Source organism: Clarias gariepinus, chromosome 6, assembly GCF_024256425.1.
Source record: "Clarias gariepinus isolate MV-2021 ecotype Netherlands chromosome 6, CGAR_prim_01v2, whole genome shotgun sequence".
NCBI classification, from domain to species: Eukaryota; Metazoa; Chordata; class Actinopteri; order Siluriformes; family Clariidae; genus Clarias; species Clarias gariepinus.
Window position 1 is genome coordinate 33945100 of NC_071105.1, and position 27490 is coordinate 33972589.

At 38.9% G+C, this 27490-nt stretch overlaps 3 protein-coding genes across 3 annotated transcripts; all 3 read right to left on the reverse strand.

Moving 5' to 3' along the window:
• Positions 1–3802: 3802 nt before the first annotated feature.
• On the reverse strand, positions 3803–5128 carry LOC128526275 (uncharacterized). Its single transcript, XM_053497964.1, has 2 exons — positions 5014–5128; positions 3803–4813 (listed from the first exon to the last, which is right to left on the reverse strand). Exons 1-2 carry the CDS (start codon positions 5088–5090, stop codon positions 3871–3873), a joined length of 1020 nt encoding a protein of 339 aa, XP_053353939.1. The 5' UTR covers positions 5091–5128; the 3' UTR covers positions 3803–3870.
• Positions 5129–8192: 3064 nt separating this feature from the next.
• Positions 8193–11129, reverse strand: atf4a (activating transcription factor 4a). The gene is made up of 3 exons (XM_053497963.1): positions 10946–11129; positions 9601–10005; positions 8193–9484 (listed from the first exon to the last, which is right to left on the reverse strand). The coding sequence occupies exons 2-3, from the start codon at positions 9893–9895 to the stop codon at positions 8595–8597; spliced, it is 1185 nt and encodes a 394-aa protein (XP_053353938.1). The 5' UTR covers positions 9896–10005; positions 10946–11129; the 3' UTR covers positions 8193–8594.
• A 2489-nt stretch (positions 11130–13618) lies between these two features.
• On the reverse strand, positions 13619–14380 carry LOC128526718 (apolipoprotein L3-like). The gene has a single exon (XM_053498851.1). The coding sequence runs from the start codon at positions 14378–14380 to the stop codon at positions 13619–13621; it is 762 nt and encodes a 253-aa protein (XP_053354826.1).
• Between the last annotated feature and the right edge of the window lie 13110 nt (positions 14381–27490).

Genomic DNA, 27490 nt, shown 5'->3' on the forward strand with positions numbered 1-27490 from the left:
TCTCTCTCATATATATATATATATATATATATATATATATATATATATATATATATATATATATGTGTATGTATATGTATGTATATGTTATATACATATGGATGTATAGATACTACCAGTAGTAAAACTATGTGCCAGATTACGTCACAGCATCTAGATGTATATAGCGCTTTTTCTCTCGAGGCGTGGTTAAACGTGTCAATCACGTGTAGTTTACTGTATATAGACAGAGTATGTGGAAGACACATAAACGACCAAAACGGACCTAAAGTACAAGCCGCCACAATCCTCACAAAACACAAACAAAAGCGCGACACAGAATGACTTTCTCCAAAAAAGGAACGTAGACTATGAAAACTGAACCTTTAAAGTGGAATGAACAGATCAATGTATGTCTATCCTTCCTGCAGGAAGTTTAAAACCAGTTTGTCTAATACATATTGAAACCGTGGCATTAATACAAAGCAGTAATGTGAAGTACACGGGTGGCAAACATATCTGCATCAGTCCGAGGTGAAGGCGTGTATAATCTTGGAACTGAGATCCCAGTGGAAATTAAATGATGTATGTCACAGCATCACGCAAAACCGGCTGGACAGAATTTTTAATGAAACTTTCGCAATACTTAGATATGTTCCTTGAAGTTTAACCTGCACCATAAGTGACATTAAAAAGTCTTAGTAAAAGCGATGTTATGAACAGTGTATGTGACTATGTGGGAGTTAATAATCCACTTAAAAATAGATTTTAGTCAGCCAAGTTCACCCACTTAAAAAAATAAGTGAGGCCTGTAATTTTCATCATAGGTATACCTTAATTATGAGAGACAAAATAAGGAAAGAAAAAAAAAATCACATTGTAGGATTTTTAAAGAATATATTTGCTAATTATGGTGGAAAATAAGGATTTGGTCAATAACAAAATTTCATCTCAATACTTTGTTATATAGCCTTTGTTGGCAATGACAGAGGTCAAACATTTTCTGTAAGTCTTTACAAGGTTTTCACACACTGTTGTTGGTATTTTGGCCCATTCCTCCATGCAGATCTCCTCTAGAGCAGTGATGTTTTGGGGCTGTCGCTGGTCAACACAGACTTTCAACTCCCTCCAAAGAGTTTCTATGGGGTTGAGATCCGGAGACTGGCTAGGCCACTCCAGGACCTTGAAATGCTTCTTATGAAGCCACTCCTTCGTTGCCCGGGCAGTGTGTTTGGGATCATTGTTATGCTGAAAGATCCAGCCACGGCTTATCTACAATGCCCTTGCTGCTGTAAGGAGGTTTCCACTCAAAATCTCACGATACATGGCCCCATTTATTCTTTTCTTTACACGATCAGTCGTCCTGGTCCCTTTGCAGAAAAACAGCCCCAAAGCATGATGTTTCCACCCCCATGCTTCACAGTAGGTATGGTGTTCTTTGGATGTAACTCTGATGCAAATTTATTTTCTCTGATTATATGACATTCTCCAAATACTCTTCTGGATCATCCAAATGCTCTTTAGCAAACTTCGGACGGGCCTGGACATGTACTGGCTTAAGCAAGGGGCACTGCAGGATTTGAGTTCCTGGCGGCGAAGTGTGTTACTGATTTTTGCTCACAGTTCTTGTGATCTTTTTGACTCCACGGGGTGAGATCTTGCGTGGAGCCCCAGATTGAGGGAGATTATCTTCCATTTTCTAATAATTGCTCCCACAGTTGATTTGTTTACACCAAGCTGCTTACCTATTGCAGATTCAGTCTTTCCAGCCTGGTGCAGGTCTACAATTTTGTTATTGGTGTACTTTGACAGCTCTTTGGTCTTGGCCATAGTGGAGTTTGGAGTGTGACTGTTTGAGGTTGTGGACAGGTGTCTTTTATACTGATAACAGATGCCATTAATACAGGTAACGAGTGGAGGACAGATGAGCCTCTTAAAGAAAAAGTTACAGGTCTGTGAGAGCCAGAAATCCTGCATGTTTGTAGGTGACCAAATACTTATTTTCCACCATAATTTGCAAATAAATCTTTTAAAAATCCTATAATGTAATTTTTTTGGATTTTTCCCCCTTATTTTGTTTCTCATAGTTGAGGTATACCCATGATGAAAATCACAGGCCTCTCTCATCTTTTTTAAGTGGGATAACTTGCACAATTGGTGGCTGACTAAATATTTTTTTGCCCCACTGTATATAAAGTAAATATTTTCAAGTAAGAATATCAAAATCGAAAAAGGATTGATTAATCAAAAAAGGAGAAGAAGAAGAAGAAGATTAATCAAAAAAGTTTGATATCCAACTTTGGAAAAGCACTCAGGACTTGGTGCATACCTTTAGCACAATTTACTGCATCAAGACATGGAGGTGATCATCCTGTGGCAATGCTGCGGCATTATGGAAGACCAGATTGTTTTGAATGCAACCTTCAGCTTGTATGTATTGTTGTTTCTCAACTGGTTCATGTCATGGATTCATGAGTTGGCTGGCCAATCAAGCAGGTGGGCAGGCACTGCTACATACACACACACACCTATTTACCCATCTAGTTGTTATTCTGTTTCAGATGGATCAAATTATTGTCCTGAATCAAGCAAAAAATAAATAAATACGAGATAGCTAAAACCAGTAATACTGGGTTAAGAACTGTAAAACACATTATCATAGCTAGGAAGGATAGTGGTGAACCATCATCTTCAAAGAAGGAATGTTAGAATTTTTTTTTTATTATCAGGGATCATTTGAATGTTTGAATGTTTTAAGCGCATTAAGAGCATTTTTACACACATAACATGAAAATGAGGCTTATCGGAAAAAAGGCTTTAATTTGCTTGAAAGCATAAAGAATGGATTGTGGAGTATTGGAAAAATGTCATGTGATCTGATGAGTCCAGAATTACCCTGTTCCAGAGTGATGAGTGCATCAGGGTATGAGGCGGATGCAGTGATGCACCCATCATTTTTGAAGTAGGTAAATGTTGTGATATCGCATAAGCTTATTGAAACCATGCCACTGCAGATGCGTGCTGTAATCAAAGCAAAAGCGTTGTTTTTAGCCAGGCAATGTGTATATACAGTACTTGTATATTTGTTTGGTGGTGATTAGAAGGATGTTCTTAATATCAATAATATTAGATCAGGAGTACATTTAAATTGCACTGACATTTATTAGTGACGCTATTAAATATACAATTTTAAATTAGTGCAAATCAAAAATCAAAAATATTTTAATATCCAAACAGGGATAACTGTTTTTATCCAAAAATTAATAATCACTGAATTGTCCAATGAAAGCAATGATCTGAGCAGATGTTCAATAATGTGCAGAAACCTGAATAACGGTTAAAAAAATGTGTGTACTATATATACACACACACACCTAAAGGATTATTAGGAACACCCATTCAATGGCAGTTGCTTCAATGCATTTAGGGGTGTGGTCCTGGTCAAGACAATCTCCTGAACTTCAAACTGAATGTCAGAATGGAAAAGAAAGATGATTTAAGCAATTTTGAGCATGGCATGGTTGTTGAGACAGGCCAGTTTGAGTATTTTACAATCTGCTCAGTTACTGGGATTTTCACGCACAACCATTTCTAGGGTTAACAAAGAATGGTGTGAAAAGTGAAAAACATCCAGTATGTGGCAGTCCTGTGGGCGAAAATGCCTTGTTGATGCTAGAGGTCACGAATGGGTTGACTGATTCAAGCTGATAGAAGAGCAACTTTGAAATAACCACTCGTTACAACCGAGGTATGCAGCAAAGCACAACCTTGAGGTGGATGGGCTACAACAGCAGAAGACCCCACCAGGTACCACTCATCTCCACTACAAATATTTTTTAAAAATAAAAACACACACATATATATATATATATATGAAATTTAACATCAGTTCTATAATGTTTTAGTAATTTTGTTATGGATCTGTCGTAATTGTTCGAAACTGGCCGGAGGTCCTTTAGCTGAGCTTACAAACCCGGGATACACGTCAAAAAACTCTGGTACTGAACACACAGCGCTCTGTGTCCCATTGCCTGGTGAGGAAACCAGGGGAATCAGCTTAGTGTGAGCATAGTCAATCTCAAACCCCTCAAATATAACCCCTACTCCCCACGCTCCCAGCGCATCCTCCAAGAGCCTTGAGACCTTTCGGGTTGCCAGCACCAGGTCAGTGTAATCCCCTTCCTCTAGGCGGAGGATGTCGCTTGTGAGCGGTTTGCGTGGGATCACCACAGTTAGACCTGGAGTGTTAGGGAACGGTGTGAGAAAGGCAACGTGGCCTTCGTCCTCCCAGACCCTCCACTGCTTCTCCTCTCCTCGAACGATGCGAGAAAACAATCCTGGGTGTGACGCTTCTCCAAGGAATGTGTAGTTAAAAGGGGTGTCTGGAAAAGGCAGCTTTGCACGGATTTTGTCCTTAACAGCTTCCAGATTGACATCAGCCCAGCGTGGGCCGCTTTTGGAAGTGATATAACCAGGATCGTAGGGTTGAAAGTCTTCCTCAGGAGCGAGATGCGCCTTCCACACGTCCTCCAAACCATGAAGGGGGAGAAGCAGCAGATTTGCAGGCGTGCTGTCATCACAAGTGGGTCTGTGGACGAGGGCGCAGCGCTGGACGCTGAGGCGTTTGCAGAGGAGATGGCTGACCGCCCGTGCTCCCAGGAGAAGGCTTAGGAAGGAGGAGTCGGACAGGTGGAAAAGGCTGCTTGGTGTTTTAGGCGGGTTGTGGGTGACAACAGTGACCCCTGGTGTCCATGGAGAAGGATGCAGGTACGCCTCCACGTGACCTGACTTCCAAATCATGTAATGTTCTGTGCAGGGCATGCTGGACGTTGCTCTGTGTTTTTTTTTTTTTTACAGAGAAATGAATTGATGTGAAAGCATTTAATTAATAGAAAAACGAATACAAAACATACTAAGCTAAATACTAGAAATTCGAACATTATACTGAGGTACGGAAATAAACAGAAATATGCCCAACTATCTCTTATTTAAAACATTATTATCATAACTAATATTATAAATAACATCGCTTACCTCCGTAAAACACTGCTAAATATGATACACCAAATCGCAGAGCTTTTAAATGAACTTTTCAAGCCGAAAGTCTTCATTTATATGAGTCCAACCAAAATGATGAAACTAAACTCAGTAGTAGTTTGTGCAGAATACTGATAAATCATTTATTGATAATCTAGGACACTACGTAGTGTGCATAGTAACGATTCAATTTCCCTTTATATAGAACGGATGTGTAGCAACTAATCAGTTGATTGGAACACAGTCTTTTCACTTCTTCGCTTATTCGCGTTTGACTCGGATGTCTGGCAAAGCAAAACCAACAGCGCCACCAGTTGTTTTGCAGAGTTAAGTATAGTACGGTACAGTAATGTACACGTGGGAAAGGAAATGAAGGACTTAGAGATGGTTGTGCGAATAAACCAAACTAACAGAGTCGTATATCTAACCATGGTTAAAAAATTTTATTTTTAAAATCTTTTGAAACCTTTATAATTTATGAAGTGCAAATGCTACTGATATTTACACCGTCTACAACTAATATTTTATAGATTATTCCATCTATTAACATTTAAAATTTAATTGTATGTTAACATTTAGACGTTGCAAAAACTCGATGTAAAAAAAAATGCCGCTGTTGTGTATGATCCACCAGAGGGCGCCAAAAATCTGTAATAGACGCTCCATGATCGTCTGCTGTGTTCTATGTGGTTGTTATGGTAAAGTGAATGACACTTAAGTTGCCCAATCAGGAGGCAGCGTGCGTTCTCGTGTCCTATTAAAACACATCTATATGGAAGAACTAACACGAAACCGCCAATAAACGATACAAGAAGAAGAAGAAGAACTAACACGAACCGGAAACATTATGGAGGGAAACGACGCTTGACTTAAACATTAAAGGAGTTTAAATTAGTGGTAAACAATGCTTGTTTGTGATTAGTATTTTGCTTATATAGCGATTTTAAAGTCTTATCTGAGATTACCACGCCAAAACAATTCCACCAGTCGTGCACTATTAGTTTATTTGTTCAATGAGTTACTGGTAAGTGAAGGGCGTGAGTAACTCTAGTTGTTTTAGTTTGGAGTTTCCTGCTTGATAAAACCGGTGTAATCCGGTTTGAGCCGGACCGCCCTTGCAGCTCCCAGTTTTATAACCATGTAAATCCCTCAGGATCCTCGAAACTCTTAGACATTGTTATATCTCTATACATAATCATAAGAGAAGGCAGTTAGCCTGGTCGTTTTTTGAACTCCCTATGCCTTTGTTTATAAAATAATTAGCCCCAGTTATATAATTACACATTAAATGGCGTCTTGTAGGTGTAGGCTGTCAGTCAAACAAAAGACAAATATGCATTATTTCCCCATGTACTTATTTTTTATGGTGTACAATGGGACACCTTGACTTTTTGCAATGAAAGGTTAGCACTAACAGTTGTCTAGCTGTTTGTTAGATTCCAAATTCTTACTATAGCAAGGATACTGATTACATGTTTAGTTTGGCTTTCCCCAACTGTACTTTACCAGATACAATAAATGTTTGCAAATGTTGGGGGAAAAAAACTTAAATGTCCCACACACAACCTTAACCCCAATAAACACCTTTGGAATAAACATGAATGCTGACTATGGAAAGATATTAGGGCCTGATTTCACCAATGCCCCTTTTGCTGAAATAGCGTACTGCATGGAAGAGGTCATTATAAGAATTATTAAAATGTCTATTGTCTATATGAAATGAAATTACACATTCTTGTTGGTGAATACTCTGAGAATGAGTTCTGAGGTGCAGCTCAAAAGCCTATGGTTTATACAGACTGTTTAAAACATCCCTGAAGAATGACAGGGACTGTGAGACTCATCATTCCCAGCTGTCTCGGCTCAAATTTCAAAAGGCGCTTCTTTGTTTGGCGCACCTTCTCCTTATACCACAGAAGTAATTACGTGTGCCTCCAGTCAAAGCTGCTTTAATGGCTAAATATAATCCTCCCCCCATCTGTAGCTGCCAAAGACCTGTCTCTTTCTTTTCACCCCTAGGCATAAAAAGATGTCTCTTGCATAGTGCGCTGTTCTTTGTTTCGTACTTGTCAAAAATCTAGGAAAAGCATTATTTTTAATAATACTAAATAGCACTTTATTTTATAATATTTAATAAGTTCTTACCATATGTTTTTTAACACAGAAGTTTGTTGAAGATTTGTTCTTTTAAGAGTGTATACAGGAAGGAGATTAGTTATTAGGATGAACAGAAAGAAACTTTTTTTTTTTTTTAACACAGCAGAGTTAAGCGACATTATTTTACAGATTTAAATTATTATTTTTTTTTTTCATGTAGTGGGCAATATGCAGCAATTAGCACCAAAACCTCAACATGTATGCTAATGCTAAGTGTCTTATGGCAGTTGTGAATTAAACTGTGGGATTTAACCATCAATAAGCAATGTTATACAGTTATATTCATTATGCAATAGCAGACATGCTGGATCCATTTTGGGCACCATATGTTAGCGCAAGCATTAACCCACTAACGCAACAAGTGCATGTCCTGATCAAAATCAGTGTAAATAATAAGGCTATTGTTCACATTAATGCTGAACAAGTTCCATTCAGTTTGTTGCAACACACAAAAAAAAAAAGACTCAAAGACTTCAATTTATACGAGAAATACATATTAAGTGGAAAAGTCTTAGTTGATGAATTACAGTATTAATGCTGATCTGGATGTCTGTTAATGAATATAAAAGTTTATCTTTAGTACAAATGTAAAGGCTCTGTTAAGCCATCAAGTTCACCCTTATTCTAGAAGCCTTGTGATCTCGCCCACATATTTGACAAGTTCTTGTCCCAACTACAACCCATATGGTAAGACTTACAATTTAACTGAAGTCAGCAGGGTGTGGAGTGGGTTGGTAGTAATCAGACAAAGAAGGCATTTCAGGCAACATTCTTCTGTTCCAGCTACACAGCTGGAATTACAACCTTACGCATATCTTGTGCTTTCGAACCTGAAACTTCAGTTTGCTTGTCCTTATGGTAATGACTTTCTAAACGCACCCTTTTAATTGGAAATACCAGCTTGCCTCCATTTCCTCATTCTCTTCCCCTTGAGGCTGGCGATTTGTCAGCAGAACAAGCAACATTCATTTTTATGCCCTAGCTTTAAAAACCTCACTCAGAAAAAATACAAACCACAATAAAGTTTAAAAGCTTTATTAAAAAACAAGAAATCGCACAATAGCAAACTACACCATGACACTCACCAAACACCAGAGTTTTAAATAAAGCTGAAGAATGCAGCTGAAGCTATGTACATGCAACAAGAGCAATTTTCAGTGTAACAAAAATATCCACTGTGATACGAGGCCCCTTACTGGACGATGTTAAGAATTGAGAAAGATGGGAAGTGACTGGGCTTTAGGTATGTAATGAGTTTGTGCATAATCTATTTTTAACTACAGTAAGTACTATAATGGTGCAAGTACACGATCATAAAGGACTCATGGTGAGGGTGTGGGGGAAACACTAGCACAGATACTTGTACTAAATCCTCCTGTACCTTTCTTATGAAACTGTGCCTATAGTATGGGCACATTATCTTAAGAGCTGGCCTTAGACTTTTTTCGGTTCTTTGCCGACCGGACTTCCTCGATGAGATCCTTAAGGTACTGGATCTCCCGGCTGATCGAGTCTGCCTTTTCTGCCAGCTCTGCGTTTTTTCTCTCTAGCTCAGTACACTCTGCATTCAAGTTGTCCTGCTCCACCCTCTTTTTCTGCCTGTAACGCGTAGCTGCCGTCTTATTCTGCTCCATTTTCTTCAATTTCTTGTCTGGCGTTTTGGTCGTTCCCGATACAGATTTGACTTTACCAGAGACATCTATAGCTGCATCAGGGTCAGGTTTTGAGTAGGGTTTGGTTCTGGAGACACCAGCAGGTTTGGGAGATGGAACAGGACTCTGTACACGTGGAGGTGAACCAGATACAGATTCAACACCACTGTCGGATTGGTCTGAGGAAGAGCTGAAAATGCTCAGCTCTTCTTTTGGAGTAAGAACCACCACTATGTGGGCAGGAGAGAGGGAAAACACGATACTCTGGGTCTGATTTTCAGCACTGGCCTTGGGTACTGTTTTCTCCAGGTCTGAGATGGAGATGTCCACTTCACTGCCCAACTCTAGCGTAAATGCAGGAGATGGAGGAGCAGGAGGTGGAGAGACTGGCTCAGATTTAATCTCAACAGAAACAGGCTCAGGTTGGATCTCTGCTTCAACTGGTAAATCTAGAGGGAAAGAAGGCAGGTTGAGCTCTTCCGGAACGGGTGTGGATGCTGATGGGAACTCAAGATCCATTTGGGACTCCAGTGATGCCAGCAGCTCCTCTGGAGAGCTGGGTGGCTCATCCAAGTCGCAGGACCCGATAAGCGAGTCCAGGTCAAAATCACTGAGGTCGATCTTCTCAGTCATCCATTCCATGCCTGAAAACGCATCCCCTGTAACATAAAAAGATTTGTTTATTGGCCTTCTTTACTCATTGTTAAGACCATTAGACATACAAAACTGTCCAACCCTATTAAACATGTGCGAGATTATTAGTAATGGTCATTACCTTGTTTCTTGTCTGCCTCAATGTGAGCATCAATCTGCTCACTGGCAGACAGCCAGGGGAGCGGCACATCATACCCGCCTTTACATCCTAGAGGATCGAGGGCTGAAGGGGAAGAAAACGGGGAGGAGTAAGAATCAGAGTATGAAGAGAAGGAGAGGGGCGATGAAGACCCCTCAGACAGAGCTCTCTCTTCATCTTCGTCCAGAAGGGGCCCAAAGGGGTCAGCCATCGGAATCGAGGACTCCAAGAACAGGGTCCCCAATTCTTCCATGTACACCTGTGAGCTCAGAGTCATGGTGCTTGGTCAGAGATAGACTCTCAAAGAACAGAAGTTCTGACAACGAGTCAGGAAGGGTTGATATGCTGTCAAAAGCAGCAGTGCTGAGGGTGGTTGCCTCGAGGGACCTGGGAGAAAAAAAAAAAACAAACATTTTTTTTAACAAAATAGAACTATTCACAAACATATGTATAAAAATATTCAACAATAGTTCTGCTTAAATTATGTTGTGTAATGAAAGTAAATTTGAGCAGGAAGTGTAACTAGGAACCAATATCTCCCACATTTAAGCTACACAAAATGGTGGAGTGGCATTTGTCAAAAGGTGTTCATCTGTTCAGTAGTGCCTGGGGCACTTTATTTAAAAAAATCCTTAAATTTGAATGGCAATCACGCTTGTGTATGGAAAACTAGTGGGACTTCTTATGAGATACTATTCAAGAGGAACGTTTATTTAAGGCGGTGCTTTTTGGGAAATCATACATGGGAAGTATTTAGAAAACTCCATGACGTGATCGGCCACCCCCCACCCTTTCACAATGACATTACTTCTTAATATGGTCACGAGCAACCAGTAGCCCCGCCTTCACTTCCGCTTGGCGGGAGCAGTAGCAGTGTCCTTGGCGCTCGCGCCATTTTCATAACAAAAGCACACGATGTCACTAACAGGGAAGCACGCGCCATTTTGAACGTGCCACGTTGCCTAGTTGACGGAAACAAAACCGTCGAATGTTTGTTTAACTATTAATTATAGACATTAATCCTAGCAATAAACACATTTATTAAATGTTTGTTTTGTCAAGGAAAATTATAAAAATGAAATGAACAGGGGAAGTGGAGAAAAAATGGTTAACACAACTAAGGTTAGCGTATTTGCTAACTACCGGGAGTTTCTTTAGTCTAAACATAACTTTTTTTGTTGGTTTGAGATTGATATTTTTAACAAACTCAACATATATTATACAACTAGCTAAATAAATACCCCCTCGTCATGTGATACAGCTAACCGCCATATTGATCGATTATACAACAATAATTTCTGTAACCAAATGAAGAAATTGTACTTACGCCATTTTGATAAATAGAGCCAGTGCAAAACGCCGTTGCACTGCAGGTGTTGCCGCTGCGAGTTTTCCGCTGCAAGCCGCTACACTGCCATTTTGAGCAGAGAGTGGTAGGCCCAAAACGATTCAACAAATTGTGTGACAGGAAAAGAACAGACCGCGGCTGTCACATGACTTTATATAATGACGCAGCACACCCAGAAGTGTCTTTCCGCCTGTCGCGGCATGTCCGTATCCCTCCGCGTGCTCGTACTCACGCTTACCGGCTCTGTGAGCCTCAGGGTGTGGTTTGTTGCGCAAAATAAAATAGTTCCTCAGTCTGTCTCTCGACAAGGAGAGTCTACAGCAAGTCACGTGATCGAAATCCGGTATTTTAAGGTCGTGTTGAAAATAGGACACAAAAATATAGCGGCAAAACTTCATTTACATAAAGCTGCGTTTATATATAACTTTCAATTAATGTTATTTAATGTAATCCATTGAACAGGGTTACTTCTCAAATGTTATTTTTCACAAATTAGAAAGTTTTGATTTTTGTTTAACTGGTCCCGACTTTTAAACGAGACCATTAAATACGTTTTACTGGATTATTTATTATGTGTCATATTTAAATTGTTCATCTTCAACTTTTGAATTTTTGTAGCGTTATATGGAGTTACACAGTAAATAGTACAATGCTGCCCCCTGGATACTTTCACTAGAATGACAGCAACATTACTGAAGTCATTACAGCAAAGTTGAAATCTAATTAAATGCAAGACGATTTAAAAATTCAGTATTTATAATTCAGTATTATTTTTCATCTAGAGAAGTGACTGGTTCTGTTTCAAAAACAGTGCAATTGCTGTCTGCAAACATCAAAAAATATATTAAAATATATACTAGCTAAGTATTATTATTAGTATTATTATACATTTTAGATTCATTCAGCTTCTATACCACTTATCTTGTGTAAAGGGTTGTGGGGGGCCTGGAGACTATCCCAGAAGACTTAGGGCATAAAGAGGGGAATCACTCAGACACACACACACACACACACACACACACACACAAACACACACACATTAAGCAATTTTGGAAAGCAAATTAACCTAATCCGCATGTCTTTGATCTGTGGAGTAATCCCACCAAACATGGGAGGAACATGCAAATTTTTACGCGCACATACCCGATATGGGAATCAAACTGTATATATATTATTTGGGGCTTTTTAGGGGTCGTAACATGCTCAAAAACTAAAAACAAATTGATTGGAATCTGCTGCCATTACTACGCCTGAGAGTCTGGGCCCTAGGCGTGGCTTGGGGCTTTTACATCAGATACTGCATAGCTCATACACACTTGCACATGAACTCATCTTTCACATGTGTTGATGCCTTAAACCTATGCTGAAAGGTGGTAAATAACATTCTGCGGGGCATCATATTGAGTGACATCATGTTCAATGACATCATGTTTAGTGTCATCAAAGTGGGATGCTTTTTTTAGCATCTGGGCCTTTTTGGTGGTCTAAACATAAAAATCCCCCCCTTTTCTAAAATTATGTCATAACGGTATTGGGATACCCTTTAAATGCATGTGCCCATTGCGTATATAGCGTAGTATATATGTAGTATAGGGTAGAAGTATTTTTAAACACCCCTCATATTTGTCTCATGAGAAATGAGAAACCTGTTGCCTTAAACAGTAGGGGTCACAAAGATCTTATCAGATTAAAACAGATTAGAGGCAAACACAGTTTTTTTTTTATTTGACTCATCACTGATGAAACAAGTAGAAAATCCTGGCTTGGGTAAAAATCAAACATAGTTAGGAGTCATCAATAGTAAACAAGTGTTCTGGTGGGGAAAAAAACTACATGAGAAATAAATGTTTATTTGTATGTACATATAATCTGAAAAATGTTGTATATCTCTTAGATAATGTAGAAAGTTATATAGTAGTTGATGGCTTTCCACCCTATGACATGGAGCATGTCAAAAGTTTTTTAAGTTATTCAAGGTGTATATCTGTTTAAGGTGTTAGATATCAGCCACATGTTTAAAGAGCTATGTTTATTGATTTTATCATTCAGTGAAAAAAGCATGTTTTTAGACTTTACACCACTCAAAACATTCAAAAGTAATTTACAGAGTTTACTATAAAAAATATATTTTTTAAAGTGTAAATTCAAATTTACAATATGCTGTATACACAAAGCATGTTGTGAATTTGTGTAGATCCTAAAACACAGTGTAAAGGTTAGCCTTTTGTCAGTTTACAGATTTGCTTGGAAAATTTGCTGTCTGAAAGCTTTTTCTAAACAAGAGATTTCACAATCCAATTAGTACAGATACACGGTACCAACATAAAAGATTAGGCTTATTAATTAAAAGTTTACAATATTATTTTTTGCAACATTTGCTTAATTTGTATTTAAAATTTTCAACCCATAGAATACATTGTTTTTAAAACAATTAGTCATTAGAATCCAGTTGACCATGATAATCAGGAAGCCATATTTCCCCCACTATAACAAAAATAACACACATATCCCAAGATTCTACGAACTATCGATATGAAGAAATGCAATTCAGAATGCTAAAATTACATTGCTCTTCAATTTTCAACAAGAAAATATGTATGTTAAGAAATATAAATTTCCAAATAATCCAAATCTCCACTATATACATATATATTATATGTCTTCAGACCCCAGCATATTTTTAAATTTCATTAGCTCATCAAGGTTGGTCTGCATCTGCTTTGCTACTTTGCGGATTTGCTTGGCAAATTTGGCTTCTGATCCCTTCTTCGGTTGCTCAGAATCTCCTTTGCTGAAGTACATGTCCAAGCCCAGCGCAAAACCTTTTATCAGACCTGAGGACTTGCTGAGTGCTCCCATTGCTCCTACACTGTCTCCAAGGTTATGTGCCATTCGAGCCACCTTCACTGCTTGCCAATCCACCCCCCTCATTGTGGAAAGGTTGTATTTCTTTAGGTATTCTACATAAGAACCGATGACCTTTACACACCTTTCAATTTCCTCTATGTGTGTAGAGTGATCTTTTAGGATTGTTTCCACCTTCTTCCTGTCCATATTGGTGTGGACTTTGTTGGTGATGGCAGCTGAGGCTCCAGTGATCCCTCCGGCTGCTGCAACTCCGACTCCAACTGCAGTCACTGCCAATGAAGCCCCTAAGGTCACTGGGGCAAGTATGACACCTCCAACAGCGGCTGCAACTCCTACTGCCCCTGCAGCTCCCCCGGTAATGCCTGCTATCCTCACCCCCTTATTGACCTTGTCAATGCCATTGGCCAAATCCTGTAGTTCATTAATGTGACCCTGCAGATTCACTCCATGCTCAGATAGGAGGTAATCATACACATTAAGAACTCTTTTTAGATTTTCAGCCTTTTGTACAAATGCTCTAAGGAGAAAATGAGAGGATGAAAGCATAATGGTCAAACAGTGATCTGGGTAAAAAAGAAGAACTTTGCCACAGAATTCAAAATTGTCCACAGAATTCGAGAGCCCTGCTTCTGTAATCATAAGACAATAAAGGCACAAGATTGTGATAACAGATAAAGTCTTGGCATCCTTGTCATAGTGCAGATGTTAACCAGGAGAAAAGTGGACAATTATAGAAGGTTACAGTAAAAACATTATCAAGATGTGTGATCAGCTGTGATTTCTAATTAAATCATCAAAGTTACTGGTGTTTATAGCAGAAGGCGTATAGTTGAGCCAGGGAGTGTATTTTTCATGTAGATGGCGAGAAGTAGGTTAAACTGGCAGGAAACATGTAATTGTTTCCATGCGTTTGTGATTTTGATTCCAGTAGACACTGTGTGCCAGATAGAGATGGACCTGATGAAGGCAGAACAACACACAACACACTTGACCTGATCATGTCTTCTTCTGTTTAGTGTTTTGGGCTCTTTTTTATTAAGTGGAAGAGAAAGAGGTTTGTGTAATAAATCAAAGAAAATGAAAGAGACAGAAAGCTTCACACAATTTTACATATTCTACGGTGCATTCTAACAGTGGTGTCAAAGTGTGTCACTCTTTGTGTGTTTTCTTTGTTTGGAGAAAGCATGTTTCAATGCATCAGAGTCAAAATTATTTGATCAATCAGAACTCTTTGGGTAACCCAAAGAAATTGAATAATAGAAGTATGCCATATTAGCTTTTATTGGGCTATGGGCAGATGCGTTCCCTACTCACCAAAACAGCATTGATTGAAGCCTGCCCAAGACCCAAGGTCAAAAGGAGTGTAAGAGAGTTCATGAGGCTGGCTGGCTAAAGGTTTGTACCTACATCTTTATATGGCTGCAGGCCAAACAGCACCAAGCCTCTATTGAGCCCTGGGTGTATGTCAGAGGTGGCATTGTTGAGCTCCTTTCTATTTTCCCTATTACATCTTCTCTATTACACCCTTTATTGCAATTTACCAGGACAGAGGGGGATAACTCATATAAATTCAGGTCTCACCACTAAGAGAGTTACATTACAAAATTCTACAAAGTAAACCCAAGTTAATTGCTAATACTGTGAACATATCAATTATTTCTTAATAAAAGAAACCTGAATCTTACAGCGAGAACATGCAAACTCCATGCACACAGAGCCTGGCCGGGAATCTACACCTAAAGATGTTCAGAAATGTAGAATTACATTTTGACACTTACTTTGTATCATCTTTCTTTACGTCATCTTCATTCCAGGCTGAAAAAAAAAGAACATTCATATGTTGTTTTAGACAGATATTTTAGTGAATCAGGGCCCTTTTAGAAGTTGTTGACTTAATTCCAGGAGACAAGGCACACAGCTGCTTCTGTTAAGTAAACTCCAGCCTGTGTCTGTGTGCAGTTATAGCCGAAGTCTGAATACAAATGTGGGAATTTTTCTGCATTGCATTCTTATTACGCGCACTTAACTCTAAATGGCCCATTACATGTTGTAACAAAACACAAAACAGCTTCTGAATATTTTACACTGATCTGATCCGAGTTCAGTGTTGGAGATTTTGTGCTAGCAACTAGAATGTTGCAAAAAAAAATTTAATTGAATAGTAAGTCAGTAAATCAATATAATATTATCAAACTTACAGTCCTCTAAGTTCCACAATTCCATGAAGTCTTTATTGCCCTAATATTGAAAAAAAAAAAACGGAAGTGAAAGGTTGTTAAAAATCTTCATGCCAAGACTGCTGGGACATCATCACCTAGATTATCATGAAAAGGAAACACTCAACAACATTTGGAATTTGGAAGTTTCTCTTTTTACATTGCATTACTCTTCAAAAGCGCAAGGGGGAGCTAAAATCCTATGGTCAGTGGATAATTAAGGACATGTTGCATGGAGTTAATAATCAAGTCTTTCAGTCGCATATTAACTGGATTTAAATGTGTGGGAAAAATACACAGCAGTAAACGATACTAAACTGCTTCCACATGCCATGTTGCACTGACCTTAAACATTTGGTACAGCTTTCACTGCATGCTGGAATGTGGAATTTCTTTTTTATTTTTGGACACTGGAATATTTATGGTGTGTATTCGCATTATGTGTGTGGAAATATTCTTACTTTCATTATTAAAACATTCAAACAAGTGATCCTTGATTCAAAATTAAAGAAAAAATTCCTCGAAGATGATGGTTCATCACTTTCCTTTCCTGGCTATGATAATGTGTTTTACAGTTCTTAACCTAGTATTAGTGGTTTCAGCAATCTTGTATTTTTTTTATTTATTTTTTTTGCTTAATGCAGGACAATAATTTATTCCATCTGAAACAGAGTAACAACTAGATAGATAGATAGGTGTGTGTGTGTGTAGCACCTCCATGTCTTGATGCAGTAAATTGTGCTAAAGGTGTGCACCAAGTGCTGAGTGCAATAATTAACATGCTTTTCCAAAGTTGGATATTTCTGTATGGTAAATCCTTTTTTGATTAATCTTAATAATCAAGTATTCTTACTTGAAAAATTTAACTTTGCATACAGTGGGGCAAAAAAGTATTTAGTCAGCCATGGATTGGGCAGTTTCTCCCACTTAAAAAGATGAGAGAGGCCTGTAATTTTCATCATAGCTCAACTATGAGAGACAAAATAGGAAAAAAAAATCCAGAAAATTGTAGGATATTTAAAGAATTTATTTGCAAATTATGGTGGAAAATAAGTATTTGGTCACCTGCAAACAAGCAGGATTTCTGGCTCTCACAGACCTGTAACAACTTCTTTAGGAGGCTCCTCTGTCCTTCACTCGTAACCTGTATTAATGGCATCTGTTATCAGTATAAAAGGCACCTGTCCACAACCTCAAACAGTCACACTCCAAACTCCACTATGGCCAAGACCAAAGAGCTGTCAAAGGACACCAGAAACAAAACCTGCACCAGGCTGGGAAGACTGAATCTGCAATAGGTAAGCAGCTTGGTGTGAAGAAATCAACTGTGGGAGCAATTATTAGAAAACAGAAAACATACAAGACCACTGATAATCTCCCTTGATCTGGGGCTCCACGCAAGATCTCACCCCGTGGGGTCAAAAAGATCTCAAGAACTGTGAGCAAAAATCCCAGAACCACACGGAGGGACCTAGTGAATGACCTGTAGAGAGCTGGGACCAAAGTAAGAAAAGCTACCATCAGTAACACACTGCGCCGCCAGGGGCTCAAATCCTGCAGTGCCAGACGTGTCCCCCTGCTTAAGCCAGTACATGTCCAGGCCCGTGTGAAGTTTGCTAGAGAGCATTTGGATGATCCAGAAGAGGATTGGGAGAATGTCATATGGTCGGATGAAACCAAATTTGCATCAGAGTTGCATCCAAAGAACACCATATGTGAAGCATGGGGGTGGAAACATCATGCTTTGGGGCTGTTTTTCTGCAAAGGGTTAGGGTTAGCGTTACCAGGACGACTGATCCGTGTAAAGGAAAGAATGAATGGGGCCATGCATTTTGAGTGAAAACCTCCTTCCATCAGCAAGGGCATTGAAGATTCAATAAAATTTTATTTGTATAGCGCTTTTAACAATTGGCATTGTCCCAAAGCAGCTTAAGTTTGTATGGAATTTAAATGTGTATAAATTAAAATGGTCAGAAAGTCCCTGGTGAGCCATCCGAGGGCGACAGTGGCAAGGAAAAACTCCCTGAGATGGTAGTAGGAAGAAACCTTGAGAGGAACTAGAATCAACAGGGAACCCATCCTCATTTGGGTGAAACAGAAAGCAGGAATTGATCTGCATTCATACTGTGTGTAAGTTGGCAGGCAGTTCAGCATAACAGTTGATGTTAATATGGAGTCCAGTTAGTTATTGAAAACTCAGGTAGACTTGTATAAAGTTCCAGTCCTAAACTATTAAATAGTCAAGTCCTCAGAGAAACAGTAAAAGAAAAAACAGAGAAACAGAGAACTGTCTTCTAGGTAGAGAGAACCATCCCCGGACACGAGACGCATCCCAAAGAGACACACGGGGCATCCATGTGACGAGATCTCCAACCATAAGCAGGGCACCAGGATGGTTCAGACAGGTCCGGAGGGCAGAGGGAGTCTGGATCGCTGGCAGCGCAGGAACAACATGTGTAGCTCGACAGAAAGAGAGGGAAGGAGAGAGAGGGGGAGAGAGGGAAGGGAAAGAGCAGGAGAGAGAGCAGAAGAGAAGAGATAACAGTTAGGTCTGGTCACAGTCATATAGTCGTTTCACAGATGAAACGTGGCTGGTCTTTCAGCATGACAATGATCCCAAACACACCGCCCGGGCAATGAAGAAGTGGCTTTGTAAGAAGCATTTCAAGGTCCTGGAGTGGCTTAGCCAGTCTCCAGATCTCAACCCCATAGAAAATCTTTGGAGGGAGTTGAAAGTTCATGTTGCTCAACGACAGCCTCAAAACATCACTGCTCTAGAGGAGATCTGCATGGAGGAATAGGACAAAATACCAACAACAGTGTGTGAAAACCTTGTGAAGACTTACAGAAAACGTTTGGCACCTCTGTCATTGCCAACAAAGGGTATATAACAAAGTATTTAGATGAAATTTTGTTATTGACCAAATACTTATTTTCCACCATAATTTGCAAATATATTCTTTAAAAATCCTACAATGTGATTTTCTGGATTTTTTTTTTCCTTTTCTGAAAATTACAGGCCTCACTCATCTTTGTAAGTGGGTGAACTTGCACAATTGGTGGCTGACTAAAATCAATTTTTAAGTGGATTATTAACTCCCACATAGTCGCATACACTGTTCATAACATCGCTTTTACTAAAACTTTTTTATGTCACTCATGGTGCAGGTTAAACTTTTAGGAACATATCTAAGTATTGCGAAAGTTTCATTAAAAATTCTGTCCAGCCAGTTTTGCGTGATGCTGTGACATACATCATTTCATTTCCACTGGGATCTCAGTTCCAAGATTTCACACGCCTTCACCTCGGACTGATGCAGATATGTTTGCTATAACCACCCGTGTACTTCACATTACTGCTTTGTATTAACGCCACAGTTTCAGTATGTATTGGACAAACTGGTTTTAAACTTCCTGCAGGAAGGATAGACATACATTGATCTGTCCATTCAACTTTAAAGGTTCAGTTTTCATAGTCTACGTTCCTTTTTTGGAGTAAGTCATTCTGTGTCGCGCTTTTGTTTGTGTTTCGTGAGGATTGTGGCGGCTTGTACTTATGGTCTGTTTTGGTCGTTTATGTGTCTTCCACATACTCTGTCTATATACAGTAAACTACACGTGATTGACGCGTATAACCACGCCTCGAGAGAAAAAGCGCTATATACATGTAGATGCTGTGACATAATCTGGCACATAGTTTTACTACTGGTAGTATCTATACATCTATATCTATATACAGTGGCTTGCAAAAGTATTCGGCCCCCTTGAACTTTTCCACATTACAGCCACAAACATGAATCAATTTCATTGGAATTCCACGTGAAAGACCAATACAAGGTGTTGTACACTTGAGAAGTGGAACGAAAATCATACATGATTCTAAACATTTTTTACAAATAAATAACTGCAAAGTGGGGTGTGCGTAATTATTCAGCCTCCTTTGGTCTGAGTGCAGTCAGTTGCCCATAGACATTGCCTTATGAGTGCTAATGACTAAATAGAGTGCACCTTTGTGAAATCTAATGTCAGTACAAATACGGCTGCTCTGTGACGGCCTCAGAGGTTGTCTAAGAGAATATTGGGAGCAACAACACCATGAAGTCCAAAGAACACACCAGACAGGTCAGGGGTAAAGTTATTGATAAATTTAAAGCAGGCTTAGGCTACAAAATGATTTCCAAAGCCTTAAACATCCCAAGGAGCACTGTTCAAGCGATCATTCAGAAATGAAAGGAGTATGGCACAACTGTAAACCTACCAAGACAAGGCCGTCCACCTAAACTCATAGGCCGAACAAGGAGAGCGCTGATCAGAAATGCAGCCAAGAAGCCCATGGTGACTCTGGACGAGCTGCAGAGATCTACAGCTCAGGTGGGGGAATCTGTCCATAGGACAACTATTAGTCGTGCACTGAAAAAGTTGGCCTTTATGGAAGAGTGGCAAGAAGAAAGCCATTGTTAACAGAAAACCATAAGAAGTTCCGTTTGCAGTTTGCCACAAGCCATGTGGGGGACACAGTAAACATGTGGAAGAAGGTGCTCTGGTCAGATGAGACCAAAATGGAACTTTTGGGCCAAAATGCAAAACGCTATGTGTGGCGGAAAACTAACACTGCACATCACTCTGAACACACCATCTCCACTGTCAAATATGATGGTGGCAGCATCATGCTCTGGGAATGCTTCTCTTCAGCAGGGACAGGGAAGCTGGTCAGAGTTGATGGGAAGATGGATGGAGCCAAATACAGAGCAATCTTGGAAGAAAACCTCTTGGAGTCTGCAAAAGACTTGAAACTGAGGCAGAGGTTCACCTTCCAGCAGGATAACGACACTAAACATAAAGCCAGGGCAACAATGTAATGGTTTAAAACAAAACATATCCATGTGTTAGAATGGCCCAGTCAAAGTCCAGATCTAAATCCAATCGAGAATCTGTGGCAAGATCTGAAAACTGTTGTTCACAAACGCTGTCCATCTAATTTGACTGAGCTGGAGCTGTTTTGCAAAGAAGAATGAGCAAGGATTTCAGTCTCTAGATGTGCAAAGCTGGTAGAGACATACCCTAAAAGACTGGCAGCTGTAATTGCAGCAAAAGGTGGTTCTACAAAGTACCCAGATAGCAGAACAACATTGAATCATCATTGAATCAACATTAAAGCATCAAGCAACTTGTCATTGAATCAATGTTGAAATTTAGCATTGATTTTTTATCAGGTTTGCACCCTGAAATAATGTTATTTCAATGATGAAAAATAGATCAAAATGGGCATAAAATCAATGTTTGTTCAACTTAAATTAAACCACTTATTTTACATTAAATCAACATTAAAGCAATTATAGTTTAGTCTTGCTTTATGTACAGCAAGATTCTATGACAGTAAATCATGTCTGTTTTGATTAATTTCTTTAAATCAGAGACAATGTAGGGCTGAAAAGCTTTTTTTTTTAAAACAAAAAGTTAGTAACTCAACATCCTTCAGTTTACATGTAAACGTATTTATTTATTTATGCTCCATACCCATTTAAACAGGAAGTAACATCAAAATGAAAAATAAAACAACTATGTAATAAAACACACTACAACTTATATACAAATTATTATAAACTGGATGACAAAATGACTTTAACTATTAGAAGAGATTGTTTATTCTGAATCTAACTGCCAAGAGAAGAGACTGGAAAACCATAACAGCATATAAAAATTGCAACCTGCCTCAGCAAAATTCAGTCAAAGACAAATAGAAACAATCAAGAGACAGAAAACCAATAGATGACTGAAACATTATTAGTACAGTTAAAATGTATTTACTTACAGTAAAAGCAAAACAGATAAGACATACAGTAAGTCTGAACTTATGGTTTTCCACCACGAGCAATTCCCCCCAGCCGTTCTGGGGCATAACGAAGCCATTTCTGAATTGTTGAAGCAAAGACAAACTCTGATGCCTCCTTTTTTCAGCTTTCAGCTGTTGTTGTAGGGCATCTAAAGAATGAAAAAACAAACCAAAAGTTAGAACTGCAGAATGCTCTAAAACTTGGAGTGGTAGTTGCTTATGAATGACAGGAGGTGGGTCCTAAATTTTTTGAAATGTGACTTTTAAAAATGTACAGATATACAACATATGTTTTGAAATTTCCTACAATCTTCCATAGATACAATGCACACATTTTATTTTCTTTTTTATATAAGTGTCATTTCACAAATGTTGTCCTACAATGTACATATTCAATGCTATGAAAACAAATATACTTAATGTAACAATGTAGTCTGTTATATTATGTGCAAAAAAAAAAATCTGTAGGACAAAAAAAAATAAAATAAAAAAAAATCAATCTGTGGCGACGGTTTTGCAATTTGTCCCCTTAGATATAGACCGCACTCACCAATACTTTAACTGTTCCCTCAGTTTAACAAATCGTGGCCACGGATTAACAAACCGCACCCACGAATTTCCGATCCGTATGCTCAGATACCGTACTGTTTGCGTATTTATTCTTAACATGAGGACTTATTTTGATGATTTTATTATAAGCTTTTTACCCAGAGTTGGATGCATGCTGCACTGTTAATGTTATTATTAAATAAGGCCTATTATTGCATTTAGTTTGAGAGCAAAGGAATGACAACATAAACTGTAAATTATTTGTTTGGTATTGCTTTTTACCTTTTCCTCTCCAAACTCACACTGCATGATTTACAAAGTCATCGGATCTGTGGTGCACTAACTGTCCGTTTTGGAGCTCCAGGACACTCTAGGGGAAAAAAGGGAGACTTATTCACATAAAAACATATTCATCACCTGAACAAAATACTTTTAAAAAACTTTTTTAAACAACACTCATATAAATTTGTAAAATATGAATTAACTACATAAATTAAAGAATAAATAAGTGCAAACATGAGCAATTATAAATTATGTGCATTATAAATCAGAATAGGTGTGAAATTTTTGCACCGTCTAACATACAGTAAAGGGCACATAAAGGTGGTGGCTTTGCTAATGATTGCGTTCAACGTTAATAATATACCCATTACACTTGAAGCCATGACCACTAAAATATGACACGGTTTTTCTCTAAAACCCCTCTGTCTCTGACCTTATGCCAATCCTCTCAGTTCCTGTTCTCCTTGTTTGTTCTGTCCATCAAAACCTTGTGTTTGAAGGCTAATTCCATTTTGGAGCTCCAGGACACTGTAGGAGAAAAAAAAGGAGAATCATTCAAATGAAAACATATTCATCACCTGAACACAATATATCTTTGGGAAAACCAACATCAAAAAGGAATAAATATATACAGTGGTGTGAAAAACTATTTGCCCCCTTCCTGATTTCTTATTCTTTCTGATCATTTTCTGGTAGTCTAAATTTTCAGTTTCTGATCATAAAACACATTTAACTATTAGTCAAAGATAACACAAGTAAACACAAAATGCAGTTTTTAAATTATGGTTTTTATTATTTAGGGAAAAAAAAAATCCAAACCTACATGGCCCTGTGTGAAAAAGTAATTTCCCCCTGAACCTAATAACTGGTTGGGCCACCCTTAGCAGCAATAACTGCAATCAAGCGTTTGCGATAACTTGCAACGAGTCTTTTACAGCGCTCTGGAGGAATTTTGTCCCACTCATCTTTGCAGAATTGTTGTAATTCAGCTTTATTTAAGGGTTTTCTAGCATGAACCGCCTTTTTAAGGTCATGCCACAACATCTCAATAGGAATCAGGTCAGGACTTTGACTAGGCCACTCCAAAGTCTTCATTTTGTTTTTCTTCAGCCATTCTGAGGTGGATTTGATGGTGTGTTTTGGGTCATTGTCCTGCTGCAGCACCCAAGATCGCTTCAGCTTGAGTTGACGAACAGATGGCCGGACATTCTCCTTCAGGATTTTTTGGTAGACAGTAGAATTCATGGTTCCATCTATCACAGCAAGCCTTCCAGGTCCTAAAGCAGCAAAACAACCCCAGACCATCACACTACCACCACCATATTTTACTGTTGGTATGATGTTCTTTTTCTGAAATGCTGTGTTACTTTTACGCCAGATGTAACGGGACACGCACCTTCCAAAAAGTTCAACTTTTGTCTCGTCGGTCCACAAGGTATTTTCCAAAAAGTCTTGGCAATCATTGAGATGTTTTTTAGCAAAATTGAGGCGAGCCTTAATGGTTTTTTTTGCTTAAAAGTGGTTTGCGCCTTGGAAATCTGCCATGCAGGCCGTTTTTGCCCAGTCTCTTTCTTATGGTGGAGTCATGAACACTGATCTTAATTGAGGCAAGTGAGGCCTGCAGTTCTTTAGATGTTGTCCTGGGGTCTTTTGTGGCCTCTCGGATGAGTTGTCTCTGCGCTCTTGGGGTAATTTTGGTCGGCCGGCCACTCCTGGGAAGGTTCACCACTGTTCCATGTTTTTTGCCATTTGTGGATAATGGCTCTCACTGTGGTTCGCTGGAGTCCCAAAGCTTTAGAAATGGCTTTATAACCTTTACCAGACTGATAGATCTTAATTACTTTTGTTCTCATTTGTTCCTGAATTTCTTCGGATTTTGGCATGATGTCTAGCTTTTGAGGTGCTTTTGGTCTACTTCTCTGTGTCAGGTAGCTCCTATTTAAGTGATTTTTTGATTGAAACAGGTGTGGCAGTAATCAGGCCTGGGGGTGACTACAGAAATTGAACTCAGGTGTGATAAACCACAGTTAAGTTATTTTTTAACAAGGGGGGCAATCACTTTTTCACACAGGGCCATGTAGATTTGGAGTTTTTTTCTCCCTTAATAACGTAAACCTTCATTTAAAAACTGCATTTTGTGTTCAATTATGTTATCTTTGACTAATAGTTAACGGTTTTTGGTGAGCAGATACATTTAAGTGTGACAAACATGCAAAAGAATAAGAAATCAGGAAGGGGCAAATAGTTTTTCATACCACTGTAATAATAAAATAAGTAAATTTAAAAAAAGACCAATATGACAGCCAAAAACAAAAATCTAAAGCTAAAATATATACTGTTTTGCTTTTGATGCCAGCTGCTATTTCCATTTCAAATAGCACTGAAAATAGTAAGCACTGAAGACATTTTAAATAAAACACATTTTTCCCTTGAGGTTTAAGAACTAGGCTACTTCACAATTATACCAATCTTGTATCAATAAAAAATTAGCATATTCATCAAGTCTGGTAAATTAAATTATTTTTTTAAACAACACCCATATAAATTTGTGAAATATGAATTAACCGTGCGACGAATCCCTACCAAAATTCATAGCGGTATAACATACGTGGGGGTTGTCTTAAAGCTTTGGGGCGTGGAACGGTCCAAACTTTTTTGTTGAAGAATAATAAGTATGCCTGTGCAATTGCATAGGCACACCTAATAATAATAATAATAATAATAAGAAGAAGAAGAAATACAGATGAATTTTGAAAAATTCATTTTTGGGGAATTTTGGGAAAACCGTGCAACGAATCCCTAAAATTTATTCCATAGCAGTCCTGATCGAGCCACACGAAACGGTGTAGGAGCAGCTAAAAATAGTAACTAATTCTATTCACCTCAGGCAGCAGCTCAAAAAATGAACCAATGCTACTCACCTCAGGTAGCAGTTAAAAATATACACGAATTCTACTCACCTCATGTAGCAGTTAAAAATATACACTAATTCTACTCACCTCATGTAGCAGTTAAAAATATACACTAATTCTACTCACTTCAGGTAGCAGTTAAAAATAGTAACTAATTCCATTCACCTCAGGCAGGAGTTAAAATAGTAAATAATCTATACACCTTAGGCAGCAGCTAAAAATATGAATTAACGCTACTCACCTCAGGGAGCATTTAAAAATAGTAATTAACGCTACTCACCTCAGGTAGCAGTTAAAAATTTAAACTAATGCCACTCACCTCAGGAGAATTCTGGAAAGTGCAGACTTCTGGGCAGGGTCACACTATTGCTCAGCCAATCAGAAGTCCAAGTGCAGGCCGTCTCTGGGCAGCGTCACAATAAGGCCTTGTTCACACAGGCGTTAAGTTTTTGGATGAACGAACGTGCTCTGAACGTCCTAGACGTTTACGTTGCGTTTTGTAGTGGCGCTTAATTGACTTCTACACCGGCGTTCGTTTGTCTCTGTCTAACGTCAGCCTGCAGCCCCAACGGTAGTTTGTGTGTTAACCTGTGGGGGCAGTGTGTCGGGAACTGAATATGAAAGCCCGCCGCTACCGGGTTCACTTTCTGACTGCTCAACGTCGGATTAAAGGAAGGTTTTTTTTGTGGTTTAAAAAACATGCAAAAATTTCCGCGTAAGTTTTTTAACAATTATTTTATTTTATTTAGCCCCTTTCCGCATTTCCCTATGTATAGCATGTAGGATCATGGGATATATCCGGTCCTCCGAAGCATAAAATGAGCGCGCAGAAAACGAACTAGAAGCGGTTTCCTTGCGTTCGTTGGGTTTTGAACGCCAAGAAAAAGCTGCATGCAACGTTTTTTTAATGCCATATAAACGCGCAGCCGGACAAACGCACGTCACCAAAGCCCGTGTGAACACTCTCATTGACTCCTATGTGTAGAAAACACTCTGCGCTTGATCCGCGCTCACCGGACACTACGAACGGAAAAAAAACGCTCGATTTTAACACCCGTGTGAACAAGGCCTAATGCTGAGGTAATCAGAAGCACAATAACATAGTTATGCAGCCGTATTTTTTTGTCTTTTGTTGATATATGGGAAGGGTAGTCTACAGAGTTTTGCACATTACAATTAATGTTAAAAATTTTGTTTTTACATGTAGCAAGTAAAAATATTAACCAATGTTACTCACCTAAGGAGAATTCTGGAAAGTGCAGGCCATCTCCAGGCTGTGTCACAATATTGCTCAGTGCAATCTTCAGTTACACAACCAATAGTCACGCAGCCTTTCTCTTTTGTCGATAATTGTGAAGGGTGCTCTAAATGGTTGCTAAGGGCGTGGCTTATTAGCATCATGATAAACGCAGTAAAGTGCTGAGTTTTAAACTTTAAGTGAGAAAAAGAGAGACTGTTTATCAATAAACGGCTGTGAAGACTTGTTACTATAGTAAATCCTGTCAGTGGTGGAGGGGGGTAGGGGGGGCACGCACACTGCTCTGGGTCAGACACAGACAACGGCAAACAGGAACTAAGCTCTTAAACAAATGCTTCCCAACAGAATACCGTAGGTCCGATCACCAAAAATCTTTTACCGTGAGTGGCAGGAACTTCCGGACTACAACATATTGAATTCTCATGCCTGTAGAGTGTATTATACTGACGTGGTGACAGTGTAAAAACACCCTAAGACACCCTCTGATGTTAAATGCGAGCCAAAATTTGAGTACTTTTGAACAGCAAACAGGAATTAAGCTCTCAAGTGAGTAAACTGGACAGCAAGATAAATACACAAAACTAACTGTCTTTTCAACACAGAAAA

Excerpts from the sequence above, each read along its gene's own strand:
- LOC128526275 (XM_053497964.1), bottom strand. The coding sequence starts at position 5,090 with ATGAAGACTTTCGGCTTGAAAAGTTCATTTAAAAGCTCTGCGATTTGG. Across the intron at positions 4,814-5,013 it reads TTTAGCAGTGTTTTACGGAG|AGCAACGTCCAGCATGCCCT; the intron begins GTAAGCGATGTT and ends AAAAAAACACAG.
- atf4a (XM_053497963.1), bottom strand. The coding sequence starts at position 9,895 with ATGACTCTGAGCTCACAGGTGTACATGGAAGAATTGGGGACCCTGTTC. Across the intron at positions 9,485-9,600 it reads TGAGGCAGACAAGAAACAAG|GGGATGCGTTTTCAGGCATG; the intron begins GTAATGACCATT and ends TTTATGTTACAG.
- LOC128526718 (XM_053498851.1), bottom strand. The coding sequence starts at position 14,380 with ATGCTTTCATCCTCTCATTTTCTCCTTAGAGCATTTGTACAAAAGGCT.